Source organism: Lolium perenne, chromosome 7 (assembly GCF_019359855.2).
Source record: "Lolium perenne isolate Kyuss_39 chromosome 7, Kyuss_2.0, whole genome shotgun sequence".
In the NCBI taxonomy this organism is placed as follows: Eukaryota; Viridiplantae; Streptophyta; class Magnoliopsida; order Poales; family Poaceae; genus Lolium; species Lolium perenne.
Genome location: NC_067250.2, coordinates 7,395,021 through 7,412,673, shown reverse-complemented (window position 1 = coordinate 7,412,673; position 17,653 = coordinate 7,395,021). Strand labels below are relative to the sequence as shown.

Below are 17,653 nucleotides of genomic sequence, written 5' to 3'. Positions count from 1 at the left end.
AAAAATCCACTCCGCGGCAATTATACCTCCATCAGACAATATAAAACACTTTGCCAAGTTAGGTTGTACAAATGTGTATCGATGTTTTTCTTTGATTATTTCCCCGGAGGTAATACAACACTATGTTGCAATACGTGTGTTGATACGCTCATTAGTACACCTCCGTTCCAATTTAATCGACGCAGAGTGTCAGCAATCAGGAGCACATCATCCGTGTTGATTAAATCAGAACAGAGGTATTAATTTAAAAATGTAAACGAGTATTTAGATTTTTTTAACTTAACAAGTAATTAGAGTTAAACAGGAGGTCCAGGCACGAAAACAGCAAAAACACAACCATAACCGGAAACAAGCTAATTGATTAATCAATAAACAATTTAGCAGCTTTGCAATAATTAACCTGCATTTATCTAGCTAGCTATCTCCCCTCGATTTACGAAAAAACAAACAAACTCTGGCCCCCCTCTCCCTCTGCTCCTCCGCCGCGCGCGCCTCGCCGGACTCCGGCAGCCGCGCCGCTCGCTCAGCCCCACACTCCCTGCTCCAGGGACCCTCGCCCACGCCGCCTGCCGAGCCGAGGGGAATGTCCTCTTGACGAGACCGACGCCGCGTCGACCGAGCATGATGAGCTCGTCGGCTTCGAGGAGGGAGGCGGCGAGGAGCGGCGAGCTCGGGCGGACCAGCGGAGCGGAGCCTCCTCCGAGGCCTTCCCCTGCCCCAGCCCCGTCCGCGGCCGCCAAGGCGCGGAGCGGGGAGCTGCCGGCGGGCGGCGCGGCGGTGCGGCACGAGGGGTGGATGGTGCGGTACGGGCGGCGGAAGATCGGGCGGTCCTTCTTCCACAGCCGCTACTTCGTGCTCGACAACAGGCTGCTCGCCTACTTCAAGAAGCAGCCCAGGGACAACATGGTAAGCAGGCACTTCGTAGCTCATAGCTAGCAGCAGCTATTTTTTCAGAGTCGCGATCCGATTGGCACGGAGAGTTTCCTTTGCTCCCCTGCAAGCGTCGGCGAGCTTTTAGCGCGGGCTATCCTCAACCGTGGTGCGTTTCGACCAATTTTGGTAGAGCGGAGTGGACGATCGGGGGATTCGTTTGGCTGCTGTTCTAGTTGGGGTAATCAATCAACTTCGGAGATCGGATCGCTAATTGATCCGTTCGTTATTTCCGAGGGAGCCTATGTGCATAGACTCGGGGAATTCTCTTGTTCATTTTGATTTCCAAGTGATTTGACTAGATACAGATTTGTGGAACTGGGCCAGGATCTGCTGAACCGAATGTTTCTTCATGTCGTGAGAATCAGATGAGATGGGGCCAACTGTATACTCTGATGTAGAGCCCATTTGGTTATTAGTGTTTACAAGCTTTTGTGGTACCGGGGGTGTTGACCATTTGGATTATTGGATGTGTTTAATTGAGTCTAGGAAGTGCTAACGAATGCCAGACTTGCTAATCAGCGGTTTTTTCTGTTTTTCCTTGTCAATCATGTAAGCAACTTGTTTGATCTGCCTGGAGCCCTGGACCTATTTTAGTGTCCCAATAATTGAGACTAGTTTTTTCTTTTAAGCTGCTTTCATACATGGACAGCACATAGATGGGAGTAAGAAATAAGTATGATCTGGAACAATTTTCTCCATTCTTGTGTGACCTAGGAAGTTTAATTTAGCTGCAGTCAGGTCTTCTTTGTTGGAGCCTTAGCAAGAGGTTCGCAATGCCATAAAAACATGACAATTTTGTACCAGTACATTGTTTAGGTGGAATATTCTGCTACAGGAGCATGGTACTTGTCCATGGTGCTTGTATTTAACTCTGTTGCAAATCTTGTGGATGTGCAGGTGCCACTCAAGTCTCTTCTAGTAGATGGGAATTGCAGAGTGGAGGACAGAGGGCTTAAAACACATCATGGACAAGTAAGTTTGCTCCATTCTGTTTACTTCATTGTATCCTTACTTCTGAGGATTCTACCTCTTAGCAGGGCATGTTTTTTTTTATTTTATTTTAGATTGGGTTTTGTACTACCTTTGTCTATAAATAGACATCTGAGATTTGTATTGTATTTAGACGCTATTTAGTGTCTAGATACATCCCGATTTAAACAAACCTTAGACATCTATTAATAGACGGAGGGGGTATTAATTATGAGACATAGTTTGCATTACAATCGCGCTGAGTCAGTGCCAGTACACAGGATGGTACTGCACCATGCATAATCCCAGAACACCTCTGATTAAGATCAACGACAGCATGGGCCATTTCGTTTCCTTTGCATGAGATCTCACAGCTTTTTAAAACTGAAGGCTCCAAGATCTTGGCTTTAAATTAATAAAGCCACAACCGCCCACGAGTGTTACAACATCCTGCTGGCGTTACCAGCTAGACGATACAAGCAGAAAGCACAACAGCAAGACCACACAAGATGCGGGAAAACAAGCAAAGCTAACCTAGCCTACTTAAAAAAAAAATCTTCACAACTTCGATATCTGGTAGGTCATACAGAAGAAGCTTGATTTCTCTGATCACCCTGGACACTTGCAATCCGGCAGGAGTATTGCTAAGAGGCGCATAGTGCAACATGTATTTCACTTACACACATATCATAGTTTTGATCATACATTGAAGCTGTTTTGTCAACAAGTAAACCATACAAAGTGAACACACATCTTATCAAATTGGGAAATTTAAACTGGTACTATATTGTGTCTACTTTGAAACAGTTGATCAACGTAGAAAACTCAGCTGATATTGATATAAGGTTAATATATCAGTATTCCAGCATATGCATGAATGTGATGTGTGCTCCAAATTTACAGTCATTTAAACATTTACTTGAATTTTGAAATTTTACTCATTATATTGCTCTCATCTCCTGTCAAAACTTCTCAGATGGTTTACGTTCTGTGTGTTTACAACAAGAAAGAAAAGGACAATCCAATCACGGTAAGTTACAATGCTGAGCCCTTCATTGTTATCAGAATTTGGAACCATCTGTCTGACTATATCCATATTAATTCATGTGCCTTTACCTACGTTTGGCAGACATTTTTCTTTGATAGACATTGGTGTTGCTGCAATATACTGCATAGGAAAATAGGAAGGCTGTAAAACCATTTTTTTCTCTCCTTTAAGTATAGTTTACTTGCAAATAGCCTCATGTAGGCTGTAAAACCATTTTTTTCTCTCCTTTAAGTATAGTTTACTTGCAAATAGCCTCATGTAGGCTGTAAAACCATTTTTTTCTCTCCTTTAAGTATAGTTTATATTGAACTAGTCGATACCCCGCGCGTTGCTGCGGGAATAAAAGATGCTTTTGCTATATGCAAGAAATATCATGAGTTGGGTTGCATACTTGCATGCACTTCGCGAGAAAAAAACTCGTGCCTGCATGGTCATGCAGATGATAGGGGATGCTTGAGTGGATATTATACATGTGCAACTACCAAACACTAAAGTTGCATGCCCTTTGCCAGAAAAAAGTTTCATTTTTGGTCATGCCGCATTAAAGTTGCTTTTTTTAGGACAGAGATTTGGTGCACATGGGCACCAGTGATCTCGTTTTTTTTTTAAATAAAAAATCATATTTTTGAATTTTGAAAAATTCTGGAAAAAAGTTTACACATAGTCAATGATGTATCCCACAAACGTGCAAAAAATCAATTTCAAATACTTAATATTTTGAGCTACACAAAAATGACAAAATTGTAGATCTGAGTAGTCATTTTCAAATCTCAAAAACATGTCAGATTTTGTCATTTTTCTCTAGCTCAAAATAAAAAGAATTTCGGATTGAGATTTTTCATGATTGTGGGATGTATCAATGACATTCTTCAGAATTATTTTCATGATTTTTATAACTTGTAAAAATATATTTAATTTTTTTTTTAACATAGCAAGAGCACTGGAGCTCGGGAGCTGAAAGCACTTTTCGCTTTTTTTAATAGTAAAAACACGGTTCATGCATGGTCATGCTGGGCTGACTGGTGACGTGGATCCTTTGCACATGAAGTTCAATTTATAAATAATATAGATTATGCCGATGCAAACAACATCGTGAAATAATCAAAGGGCAAACTATTGCATACGTCGTGGTAAATGCATAACGATCTAACGTTATATAGCTAAATTCTGCAAACGCTGAAAGATATATTTTTCGGCAATGATATAAATTAGTAAAAGTAGAGCAGAAGATAAATCGTGGGCAAACTGGCAAGAAACATAATCAAGGACAAATAGAAAAGATCTGTAATTGCAAGCCTGCAAAAAAAATTTGCAGTTCAATACCGATACTACACATGGTTTTCTCTTGCATGACCTGGTGATCATTACTAAGGTACATACACCACCCATGGAGAGAGAGGAAGAACACCTAATGAAAGAAAACCTTGAGAAATTTCGCGCTGGAATGGATGTGTGTATGAAACTTCCGTGGTCCTGATGTGGTCACCAGGAAATAAAAGCCGGCTGGCAACGAATGTAATCATCCTTGTGTAAGGAGCCGCATAGGTATACCAATCATGTCACCAAGAGGATGACTTGACTTCTAACATGTGATGCAAGTGACACCCTGGCAATAGAGATATATAAGGGGATACAAAGCAGATGAAAGGTTGGAGAAGAGATGAGGAAGGAGAGGAAGCAAAACAGATGGGATCAAGGATTGGGTGGTTTCCTCGTATGCCGACAGCAGTTCAGGATGGGATGTTTTGGGTGGACGTGAGCATAGCCACGGAAAAGTTAATAGAGGGAAGGGGAAGTGGACCGGCTTATCCGTTATGGAAGTAGTGGAGGAGGAAAAGTTAACCGATGTTCAATTGATTGCAGATTGAGTGCATGATACTCCGGTTACCAATTTAGAGGGACCTTGAATGAAATCTCAAGCAGCGCACGGGTAGGAAATAGTAGGCGTGTGATTCAGTGATTGAGGGTGCCATCCGACTGATATCTGAAGACCATAAATTTGAAATTCAACGGATATGAACAACTGGTATTATGTGGCTGCATGATGATTGAGCTTGCAAACATTAAATGCATTTTAGTGGGGATGAACTTTATAGATAAGGTTGCCACTGATGTAGCTTTTCAAAATGGGACTTAGTATTGCCTCTGATTGATAATTAAGTGACGTTATGCAATTTTTGTGCTGGAGTTTGGCAATTACGATATTATATGCCATGTAATCCCCCCTTTTTTTGCAATCTTCCGAGTTCTGTCTAGTCTTCTGAGTTGACTATTTCTGTCTCATATGGTAACCTGTTTGATATTACTGATCGTTCATGTCCCTATCATTCTTCAACCAGATGGGTGCACATAATATTGAGGATGCCCTGGTGTGGAAAAAGAAGATAGAGCTCCTTATTGATCAGGTATTCAGGTGTTATAAGTCTGACACACTGTAACTGAGCGAATAACATTTAGTTAGCTAGACTATAAATACACTTCATTGTTCTTCCATCCTAGATTTCATGAAATACTATCAGCATATAATTTTAGGAGTTTGGTATGGCAGCAACGGAAATGTACTAAGTTACCTAGTGGATGTTTTCCTGGACCTCCAGAAGAACTCAGTGTCAAAATGTATGGAACTGCAAGATACATGTCCATATCACATATTATTCTGATAAACATCTTCATTATGCAGCAACAGGACACTATGACAGCTAGAAATCGTAAAGCTTTTGCTTCGCTGGACTTTGACATGGATCTTGGAGCACTTCCATTCTCTGACCATGATAGTGGGCAAGTGAAGCTTCAAGTTATAATTGCAGATTAGTTCTTGTGGTTAATAACTGGAAATGATATTCTATTGTAGACCTGAAGACGAAGAGGAGCCCCGTCCCATGTTGCTTCGCAGGACAACTATAGGGAAGGGTAGGAAGTTTGGTTACACAAATTTTCAGGAAAAATTGTATATTATTCTATATTGAGGATTATGACTTCTAAATATGCCATTTCTTCATTTAGGCATTCCTGATTCTGTACATGACTGGACCAAAGAGCATGATGTTGGTCTGTCAAATCAGAGCGACACCAATCAATCTAATTCTAGAAAGAATTGGCGGCTGCTTAGATGCCAGAATGGCAAGTTTAAGTCCTTTATATAGATCTGTAACATCAGTAAGAGACTGTACTTGGTTCACGTGGAGTTATACTTAGTATCTTGTTTTATCATCGGCAGGGCTGCGCATCTTTGAAGAACTGGTGGAGGTCGAATACCTTGTAAGTACTTTTTGTTATGCCTATTTAATGTTGGAGAGGTGCTGAAGCCTTGCTAATTGATAACGAGTGGACATATTTATAATTTTTTATGTTGTGTGCAGGCAAGAAGCTGTAGCCGAGCAATGAGGGCTGTTGGTGTCGTGGAAGCCACATGTGAGGCTATTTTTGGGCTGATAATGAGTATGGATGTAACAAGATATGAGTAAGTGTGTATTGTTTATTATCTGTGTGCTTATATATGTATATTGATCTAGGTTTTCTTTACATTCAAATGTAGGTGGGATTGTAGCTTCCAGTATGGGAGTTTAGTTGAAGAGGTTGATGGTCACACTGCAATACTATACCATCGGCTACAGCTGAACTGGTGTTCAATGTAAGTTACCTTTTTGTTGTGTCAACAACTTGTGTGATGATCGAATTGCAAGTCTCATTACTTGTGCTGGCTTGCTGCTACAACTTGCAAGTCCTATTGAAATAACAGGAGAGGATTCTTCAAAAACAAAACAAGGGAATGATAGGCTAGATAACCCTGACAAGTCAATGAACTATCTGAGCACAGACTTGACTCGTTTGTACTTCAGTTCAGGACTTTAAATTTTTTCATATGGTCATACACTGTAGCATTGTAAAATTAGCATTATCTGGTCTCAGTAGAAATCCTGTATTCTTTTAGCAGCAATGCTGTATACCATCGAATAGGTATGTTTGTCCATGCTTAAGCCTGCTGCGCAAAACCAAAAGTTGAATGAATGACATCCAAGTATAACCAACTTACTGGAGTAGCTTCAGAGAGGGAGGAGTGCTGGCAGGAAGGCGTGAGATTTTAAATATACCACATGCAGAGAATGGGTGACTGATCTGCTTACTTGGATAGGCAATTATAAAGCTGCATGCCTGCATGGTAGCCCCATAAAGCTGTGGATTCGAAAGATTCAATATAGAATTACAATGCATTACCTCAGACTTTCCACCTAGTGTAAACAATTGAACCTGCAGGGTTGTCTGGCCTCGAGATCTTTGTTATGTACGGTATTGGCGGCGCAACGATGATGGAAGTTATGGTAAGCTCTTGAATGATTTTATTTCTGGTTGCATCATCCGCTTAAAGTGGTTTGTGTTTAAACTTGCAGTTGTTCTGTTTCGATCTACTGAACATCAGAACTGTGGCCCACAACCAGGATTTACAAGGGCTTCTATTGAAAGTAATTTTGCCTTCTGTTTATCGGACACCCTACTTTTCTTCAGATAATTTTTAAAAAGTTTTGAACTTCGCATTAGTTCAGGTGGAGGTTTCAAGATCACTCCTCTCAAATCTGTGAATGGGAGACCTCGCACTCAAGTTCAACACCTTATGCAAATTGATCTAAAGGGATGGGGCGTGAATTATGTCACATCATTCCAGTACCACTCTTTGCTGCAGATGCTGAACTGTGTTGCTGGTACGTAGTACAGACAACTATTCTAACTTGTTATGGCATGAATTGATTATCTGTAAACAAAAATTGGTTGTACCTGCTCAATATTCCTTTTCATTAATAGTTTGTGACCGTGATTGTTTGACATTTGCATCTATTTCCAGGATTGCGTGAATACTTTTCTCAAACTGATGACATTCATATAGTTCCGAGGATTCCTGTAATGAGTACTATGACTAATGTGGCCTCGGTTAAAAAGAATCAGAAACATCAAGAAGCTGACTCGAAGACCAAACAAGCAGATTCAGCTAACGAAAATTCGGATATGATAGATGATGAGTCAGAAGAAGAAGATGATTATCAAGTCCCCGAAGCTAGCTTGGAGGTAGTAACCCTAGACTAGAGCCATTCCTTGGTTTGCAAGAAGTTATGTTTGATTTGCTACACTAAAATCTCATTCCAATTGATTTCCAGGAAGACAGTACCAAATTTGACGGTGACACGAAGTCCTCTGGTTCATTTCTTGTCTAACTACGTCTTGGCATCTTGTATTCTAACACTTGTACACGTTACCTATATGATAAGCCAATTCTAATGTCATGCATTTTTATATATTGGGTGATCCAGATCCGATTGATTTGTCTTGCTTTTCGGGCACTATCCGTCACGATGGAAATGAGAAAAGTCGTAACTGTTGGGCAGTACCTGATAGCAAGATCTTCAAAGTTCGTAGCAAGAACTTCTCACATGACAAATCAAAGGTCTAAACCTTCAACATGCTTTCTTGTTTTTGAAGATAGCAGGTTATCAAGACCTTATCATGTTGTTATTTGACTAGCAGGTATCTGCAGGGAAGTACCTTATGGAGTTTGTCGCAGCTGACTGGTTTAAGGACACCAAACGTATGGATCATGTTGCCAATCGTAAAGGATGTGCTGCTCAGGTAAATAGTTTCTTATGATTGATTGGCTGTCTATCTGTGTCTCACTGGACTTGTTTTTGTAATTAGCAACATGATCGTGTGAACATATGAAACACCATTGCAAAGCAGCATTTGGAATACTTTAAATTACTTTTTTTTGCAAGAATACTGGTAAATACATAAATCATTCGTTTTTTTTCTTTTTTTTAAATCCCAAGCTATCATTTTCTTCCGTTCCTATAATCTTATTGAGTATTAGTAGTTTGATATAGTTTTTGGAATCATAGAAGATTGATATAGTTGTACTCTGCATACCAGTAGCTAGCTCTATGATCGGGTAGTTTTCTCTTATCATGTGAGGAGTAATAATCTGTAGTCTGATCTACATGTTAGGGAGAGTCTGAATTGATGACAGGATTGTCTGATCGGTTTTTAAATTGGATGTTATTATAGTCTTAGACTAGAGCTGGCACAGTGAAATCCATGTCACTTGCCACTAACCTAGGATCAAGAAGGTTGTAGAGAATCATAGAGATGGAGCGACCAGGGATATCTTGTAATTATGTTATTATACTGAATATTTAGTGGAAGTGGGTACCACTGAAGATTTATTGCCTGCCTGCATGAACTGAAAAGAGGTCCTAACTAACCCATGTATTGATGTTGACTGAACCTTTACTACTGTAGGTTGCTGCTGAGAAGGGGATGTTCAGCTTTGTTGTGAACATACAGGTAAGCTCGTGTTCTGTTACTCCATCTGTTTTTTTCTTACAGAAAGGCAACCATACTCGGTACATAAATTATCAGTCACTTCCATTTGCACTATAATTTTTGGAACTCTTTGTCATGACTTTGGCAAAATCCTAATCGGGAATCTGCATTTGCTCTTTTAGCAATCCTATTTTGAATAGTCTCATAAAACATTGCAAATGGGGCAACAGATGCGAAGTACTGCAATGCAACTGCTGTATGGTTAACAGCATATGATGCATGGCTTTAACTTCTATTTGTTGATATTATAATCATTGTGCCCTCTGAAAAAATAATTCTCATGCCTTTTCCTCCCAAGTTCCTGTTGGCGCTTCTTTTCCGTCTTCTGGCCATGTTTTAAGTCAATAACCTTTTGCAGATTCCTGGATCAAGTCATTACAGTTTGGTCCTCTACTTTGTAACAAAATCCTTAAAGAAAGGATCGCTCTTGCAGCGTTTTGCTGATGGTGACGATGATTTCCGAAACAGCAGATTGAAGCTTATCCCATCTGTCCCAAAGGTGTTATTTCGTAATGCACAGTCGTTTCGAATGTATGGCTGTTAGCTTTTCTCACTCTAGTATATTGACTTTATCAGGGATCTTGGATAGTGCGGCAAAGTGTTGGAAGTACCCCTTGCTTGTTGGGAAAGGCTGTTGATTGCAGCTACATCCGTGGTCCAGAGTACATGGAAGTAAGACACTAATTATGCTCACAACAATAGTTCTTTTCGCTGAACAATATCAAAGTACATTTCACATGGGATAGTTGAATTTATAACCAAGGCATAAACACTGCATTTTTCTGGTCATCCCTTCTTCTGCAGGTAGATGTAGACATTGGATCCTCGGCAGTAGCTAATGGGGTTCTGGGTTTGGTCTTCGGTGTAGTTACCAGTTTAGTAGTCGACATGGCTTTTCTCATACAGGTAAAAATACCTGCATCATAGTTGCAAGTCTCCAAGATTCCACTTTGAACGATTTATTTCCTTGACTATTGTTACACCTGCAGGCAAACACATACGACGAGCTCCCGGAGCAACTCCTAGGCGCTGCAAGGTTCTCGCACATTGAACCCTCCGCAGCAGTTGTTCCTGTGCTTGATGAGGCCTCAGCCGGGGAGTGAAAATCATTTGTGCAGATTCTTTAATTCTTTCCGCAAACTCCTCTCTCCATCTGTCGAGCCGCTGCAGCAATTTGCAGTTTGTAAAGCATCATTGGTGAAGTCCATATGGCAGCAGGGGCAACTGCAAGTTCATACAATTTTTTGTTCTCATTGGCCTATCGCTTCCGTTCACATCAATCAGTTGCTACTAGTAGGTAGGTGTTGGTTCGGTACTAGTACATGTGTGTACAACTGTACATACGGATACTGCAGACCTAGCTTGACTGCCATTTCTTGCTATACTTCTTCTGTGAAGTGGCGTATTGTATACATGTAACAGTACATTATATACAACATTTTGCAAAGAAATGTTTTATTTATTGCTTCAGTCTCTGTGAACTGTTGTTGACTTTGGTAATTTCAGTGTTCCTGCAAGAAAGAGGAGTTGAACTGTAAGGTATGAATTTGTGTCCGTAAAATCGGTTACGCGAATGGTTCCTGCAGGTTTTGCCAGGATTTGTTTTCTGTTATTCTCGCATTATTCCTGTGTTTTATTTTCTTGTTGGGCATATGGTGTGTTTCTGTATTTTGTGGCTTCTCATGTTTCTCTCATAGTATAACGTGTCATCTCATGTTTCCCTCATAAGGTCATGTACAATAGTAGAATAGTATAGAAGACTCCCTCTCTTAGTGCATCCCCAGCCGTTGGAGGCCCCCGGGCCATAATCCGGATGAAAATTCGTCCGGATTGGATCTATTTTTGGTATGGGGAGCAACGATTTTCCAGCCGTCCCGGGGAATTTGCGCGGGCCAGAGCGTGGAATCTTCACTGACACGTGGGTCAGAGCGCGGAATTTGCTCCATCCGGAGTCCCCGGCAGCACCCCGGGAAACCGAGGATGGCCTGGGGAGTACGGACGGATTTAGGCCCAAATCCAGACGAAAACAAGAAGTTGGGGTGAGCCGAAAACAAGAAGTTGGGGTGAGCCAGTTTCGTCCATCCAGATGAAAAAAAAGAGACCCTGGGGGGCTTCCCGGGGGCATGAGTGGAGATGCTCTTAGTCCTCCAGGTTATCTATGGAGTACATTCCGTATAATATGTTGAGAACTGATTAAATTTTAACACGAATACATTGTGTTAATTTTTCTGAAACCAATACATTGTGTTAATTTAAGGTAAGGCATGGTGCAATATAGAGAGAATAATTCTCGAGATCATTTAACTAAGAAAAGACTTTTCTTTCTTTATTCTCCCCTCCAATTAACAAAAATCTAACATGGGGTATGCCCTGCATACTTGGAAAAATGTATAAACTCGGACTTTTCATGTTTGGAATGTCTGAAAGGCTGAAACTTCACTCACATGCAGAAATCGACATCTGCACAGAATGGGAAAAAAATTGTAAGGGCCGGATAGATGAAACCTTTACAGCCCCCTCATTTTCAAAGCACTTGAATCAACTATTAAACAATCCATATCACCAAGAACTTTCACTAGAGTTGCATAATTCGAAGATCAAACCAGATTTACAAGTGCACAAGGCTGCAGCGTTGCAGTAAGGATGCAATTCAAGGAACTTCCAGGCTGTATCTAATAACTAGTAGAGGACGATACGTGATGCAGGATCACCAACATGACGAAAAGAAACACCTTGTGTTGGCATACAGTAAATATGATGTTTTTTCTATTCCGTAGATGATATTTATCCTTTTGATTTGCACGGGGAAACCGCCACGGTTTGTCATTTATTGAGTCTTCATCTGATCACCTCTGGTTATCACCTTTGTTGGTTCTCCCTCCTTCGTGCGTAGCGGGTTCTGTCATTGTACCTAGGCCTGTCTGATGCCCTCTGTGGCACAGGTTCCACCCTTCTCTGCCTCTCTGGAGATCTCTGAACAATCTCTCCGTTGACAAAAAGCTCAGCTGCAAAACCAAATACATCAAAGATCATGGATACATTACATTTAGAAGGGTAATCTACATAACCTAGGTTAATCCAAAGACACTGAAATGTTATACAGGCAGCTAGACAGAAAACATAATGGCCCTGAATGCATCATTCAATAGCTAATATATACGAAAGTGACAACCAATATCGAAGATTTTCTTCAAATCCATTAACATTTAAAGAAAAGGAACTGCTGAAATTAACGAAGTACACAAATAACTGAACTATAACCCCTTGAGCCACAGACCACAACAAAAGTAAAACAAAATATGTAAATAAACACAAAACTTCTGTAATAGCTAAATGTGCCATCTTCAAACCAGTAAAACAACAACATATGTGAATCACACAAGACTATTGTAATAGCTAAATTTCTACTGATATGCGCCACATTTCAGTGAGGCACTTCAGATCATCCACATTAAAAAAAAAATCAGTGCCAAATAAGCTTCACATCTTTGCAAGGTGAACTGCAAGACAAGTTTGTTGAAGGCTGGCCACTAATTCAACTCAACACAGATAAAGGGGGAAGTGAACATGTCATCATTGTCTCATCTCCACTGATCAGAACCCCATTTTGCCAAGGTGCTGACAGTTGGAGAAACATTTGATATTAGTCCATTAGCATTCAAAGCAAGACATTGCCAACTAGGCTTCACCGCTTTGCCAAGATGGACTACCAAGACAAGTTTGTAAAATGTAAAGAATGTCACTGAACATTCTAAATAAAAAATCTTGAAAGAAGCAACCCCCAAGAGAAGGTGAATGTGCTACCAATGTCTCATCTCTAAAGATCAAAATCTCATCGTACTGAGGAGCTGAACCGTTTTCTTAATGCATTAACACTCAAATCAGGACACTGCCTTTTAAGATGTTACAACTTTACCAAGCTGGAATAAAAACCCTTCATAGAGAATGGCCACTAGTTAAACTCAAAAGAGACCAAAAAGTTGTAGATGAGTTATGTAATGTTTCATCTGCACTGATCAGAACCCCCAAATTGCCAATCCGTTCTAGAGACATTAGCTTTGCTAATATGGACTAGAGCATTAGTGGTTAGTTCTTGGTCTGAAGAAACGTTGTGATGAACTGATATCCTAGCCATACACTCCCAGAGGTGCATTGATCCTAAAAAAGAGACTTGGGCATCATATTGGCACTTGCAACGGGGGGCATTGTACATACATAGTATATACAATTCCAAAAATGTTTTTCTATGCTACAAGTAATCATATGGAGCACACAGGAATGCCATAGATATGACAAAATGAACTGGTCCCCTGAAGGAAATCAGTAGTGATTGAGGGAAAACACCTACCTCCATAGTCCTTGTGCTCAGGGTCAACATATGAATCAGGTAGCACGAACAGAACACCAGGAATGCCTGCAAACATATCAAAAGATGCATTAGATGTACTCCTCTGCTGAAGAACAAGAGGGCAATCCCTGGTACAGAGACAGGACAACAAACCTTCCAGTTTGTTAGATGTCTCCTCGTCGATCTCGCACCCGAAACCGAAGTATCGCTCACACGAGACATTGTAGATCTTCTTCTTGGCCTCCTCCTCGCTGCACCGTGGATAAGGCAAACCGGCGCAGGAGTTAGCAATAGAACTAAAGTGCCATATCTCACAATTTGATAAGGCAAATCGCGTGCTGCTGTGAGTGCTGCCACAGAAATGAGGGGAGGCTGGCAGAGGCGCACCTTCCGAGGACCTTGGAGAGGGTCTGGATGTAGCAGTCGATCATCTGCTGCTTGGAGGCGCCCTCCCCGCCGGGCTTGTCCATGACGATGAGCCAGTGCTCGTAGTCGCACCCGGGGAAGAGCGGCGCCATCTCCGTGGGCGCGCGATCGCTTCCTCCACCGCCTCCACCGCCTCGCATAGGGGAGTACCCGTCGCCGCCCGGCCGGCGCGCCATCCCGCGGAGGAAGCCGAGGCGGGAGGCGACGGCCGCGAGTGCCGCCGGGCGAAGCAGCGGCTCGTGGGACGCCGCCGCCGCCGGGCTCCCATGGCGGAGGAAGGCGGACACGGAGGAGGAGGACGCGCGGCGGGAGAGGAGCCTCCGGGCGGCGGCGGCGGCGGCGGCGGCGGCGGCCATGTGCGTAAAACCCTAGCGGCGGTTCGGGGAGGTGTGCGTGCCTGGTGGAGTGGTGGTGATAGGTTTTAGGGGAGTAGGTAGTAGACGATGGTTTTGTTCTAAGATGGGCTTATACTGGGCTCCAATGGGCCGTGTAAATACCTGTCCCAACTCCCCCAGACAGCAGCATCTTGAATGCAGGTTTTCTCATTTTCGACACAGAGCTAATGCACCATGGGATGGTTTTAGTCCTACTTTTTTTTTCGATAAAGGAAATATATTAATATCAAAAGGTACAAAATATACTTAGTTTCTGAAACAACGCAAACCCTAATATCAGTATGGATGCACACAGCCAAAAAAGATAAAACAAACTACGAAAGAAAAGTTCCGCTATAGTATCACATGCCTAGCAACAGTAATATATCCACCCGTAGACAACATCTGAAATACATACTCTCCAAAAGCGACGCCTCCAAGAAGGGAACAGTGCACCAGCGTCATCGTTGTCTGATCAAAGATCTTAGGTTTTCATCCTAAAGATAGTCTTCGCTCTCAAAACAATGCCTTCAACAAGGTCATTGCCAGGCACAACCAGCTAAGGCCAGACCTTGAGTTTTCACCCTGAAAGGTAGGACTCTGAACTTCACATGTGTTGCCGCCTCCATTTTCATATCATTTTTACGAATCCCGAAACACCAAAGAAAGTTCCTCAACATCGCTGAGACTTGAACCTTCTTTAGCTAATCCCCAATCCCGCCTTCGTGAAATTCTCTGCTTCTGACTTCACCATGGACCAAAAGTCTCTTGATGTCAACACAGAACAGAGCTTCGCGCCGCTCCCTCCGGAACCAAACGGTCGGAATAAAAGCATGGGTGCGTGCGACCGAATACCACCCGATCTTGTGAACTCCAGGCAAAATATGCACTATTTCATTCGCTGTCGGAGCCTTCCGGAATTCATCACTCCGGCTAGATGAAGAAAGATCGGCAACCGAAGCATCTTCATCTTCACGAAAGAAGAACCCTAGGACCATCACCATGAAAGCCGGAACGGCCGAACCCCACACCGCCGACATGGCTGGGATCCGCAGTCCATCTTCCTCCTCCAACCCGGCCGGTGGAGGTCAGCAGCGATCCCGTTGTCGCCCTTTCCCCATCGAGTTCCGCCACACCACTACGTCTCCTACTATGATCTAGGTGAAGCAGCCGAAGGCCACCACCACCAGACCCGTCGTCCACTGTCGCCGCCCCTGGAGGACCCCGCCTTCGCGCGAAGGGGAGTCCATGGACGCGCCACTGATGGCACGTGATGCACACGTCTATTGGGAACCCCAAGAGGAAGGTGTGATGCGCACAGCAGCAAGTTTTCCCTCAGAAAGAAACCAAGGTTATCGAACCAGTAGGAGATGAAGGCCACGTGAAGGTTGTTGGTGGAGGAGTGTAGTGCGGCGCAACACCAGGGATTCCGGCGCCAACGTGGAACCTGCACAACACAATCAAAATACTTTGCCCCAACTTAACAGTGAGGTTCTCAATCTCACCGGCTTGCTGTAAACAAAGGATTAAACGTATGGTGTGGAGAATGATGTTTTTTGCAAAGAACAACAGAGAACAGAGTTTGCAGTAGATTGTATTTCAGATGTAAAAGAATGGACCGGGGTCCAAAGTTCACTAGTGGTGTCTCTCCAATAAGATAAATAGCATGTTGGGTGAACAAATTACAGTTAGGCAATTGACAAATAGAGAGGACATAACAATGCACATACATATCATGATGACTACTATGAGTTTTAGGGCATTACGACAAATAACATAGACCGCTATCCAGCATGCATCTATGCCTAAAAAGTCCACCTTCGGGTTAGCATCCGCACCCCTTCCAGTATTAAGTTGCAAACAACAGACAATTGCATTAAGTATGGTGCGTAATGTAATCAACACAAATATCCTTAGACAAAGCGTTGATGTTTTATCCCTAGTGGCAACAGCACATCCACAACCTTAGAACTTTTTGTCACTGTCCCAGATTCAATGGAGGCATGAACCCACTATCGAGCATAAATACTCCCTCTTGGAGTCACGAGTATCAACTTGGCCAGAGCCTCTACTAGCAACAGAGAGCATGCAAGATCATAAACAACACATATATGATAGATCAATTAATCAACTTGACATAGTATTCCATATTCATCGGATCCCAACAAACACAACATGTAGCATTACAAATAGACGATCTTGATCATGATAGGCAGCTTACAAGATCTAAACATGATAGCACAAGAGGAGAAGACAACCATCTAGCTACTGCTATGGACCCATAGTCCAAGGATGAACTACTCACGCATTAATCCGGAGGCGGGCATGATGATGTAGAGCCCTCCGGTGATGATTCCCCTCTCCGGCAGGGTGCCGGAGGCGATCTCCTGAATCCCCCGAGATGGGATTGGCGGCGGCGGCGTCTCAGTATGTTTTCTTGTATCGTGGCTCTCGGTACTAGGGTTTTCGCGACGGAGAGAATAAATAGGCGAAGGGGCAGAGTCCGGAGGCGCTCGAGGGGCCCACCCCATAGGGCAGCGCGCCCAGAGGTGGGGTTGCGCCCCCCTAGGGTGTGGCCGCCTCCTCGCCCCTCTTCGTCTCCTCTTCGGACTTCTGGAAGGCTCCGTGCAAAATAAGACCGTGGGCTTTTGTTTCGTTCAATTCCGAGAATATTTCCTGTGTAGGATTTCTGAAATAAAAAACAGCAGAAAATAGGAACTGGCGCTTCGACTTCTTGTTAATAGGTTAGTGCCAGAAAATGCATCAAAATGATGTAAAGTGTATATAAAACATGTGAGTATTGTCATATAACTAGCATGGAACATAAGAAATTATAGATACATTTGAGACGTATCAAGCATCCCCAAGCTTAGTTCCTACTCGCCCTCGAGTAGGTAAACGATAACAAGGATAATTTCTGAAGTGACATGCTACTATCATAATCTTGATCAATACTATTGTAAAGCATATGAGATGAATGAAGTGATTCAAAGCAATGATAAAGATAATGACTAAACAAATGAATCATATAGCAAAGACTTTTCATGAATAGTGCTTTCAAGACAAACATCAATAAGTATTGCATAAGAGTTAACTCATAAAGCAATAGATTCTTAATAGAAGGTTTTGAAGCAACACAAAGGATGATATAAGTTTCAGCAGTTGCTTTCAACTTCAACATGTATATGT

The 17,653-nt window shown here is 42.4% G+C and overlaps 2 protein-coding genes across 2 annotated transcripts; one reads left to right on the top strand and one right to left on the bottom strand.

Annotated features, from left to right (window-relative positions):
• Nucleotides 1-431: 431 nt before the first annotated feature.
• On the top strand, nucleotides 432-10,786 carry LOC127311563 (protein ENHANCED DISEASE RESISTANCE 2-like). Its single transcript, XM_051342004.2, has 22 exons — nucleotides 432-906; nucleotides 1,831-1,905; nucleotides 2,879-2,932; nucleotides 5,290-5,355; nucleotides 5,631-5,728; nucleotides 5,802-5,860; nucleotides 5,954-6,070; nucleotides 6,168-6,208; nucleotides 6,310-6,410; nucleotides 6,486-6,581; nucleotides 7,205-7,269; nucleotides 7,339-7,410; nucleotides 7,492-7,647; nucleotides 7,788-8,008; nucleotides 8,098-8,137; nucleotides 8,251-8,384; nucleotides 8,465-8,566; nucleotides 9,233-9,277; nucleotides 9,675-9,815; nucleotides 9,893-9,988; nucleotides 10,121-10,222; nucleotides 10,306-10,786. The coding sequence occupies exons 1-22, from the start codon at nucleotides 622-624 to the stop codon at nucleotides 10,417-10,419; spliced, it is 2,280 nt and encodes a 759-aa protein (XP_051197964.1). The 5' UTR covers nucleotides 432-621; the 3' UTR covers nucleotides 10,420-10,786.
• Nucleotides 10,787-11,837: 1,051 nt separating this feature from the next.
• On the bottom strand, nucleotides 11,838-14,516 carry LOC127311564 (multiple organellar RNA editing factor 2, chloroplastic). Its single transcript, XM_051342005.2, has 4 exons — nucleotides 14,052-14,516; nucleotides 13,818-13,915; nucleotides 13,665-13,730; nucleotides 11,838-12,321 (listed from the first exon to the last, which is right to left on the bottom strand). The coding sequence occupies exons 1-4, from the start codon at nucleotides 14,444-14,446 to the stop codon at nucleotides 12,176-12,178; spliced, it is 705 nt and encodes a 234-aa protein (XP_051197965.1). The 5' UTR covers nucleotides 14,447-14,516; the 3' UTR covers nucleotides 11,838-12,175.
• Nucleotides 14,517-17,653: the final 3,137 nt, after the last annotated feature.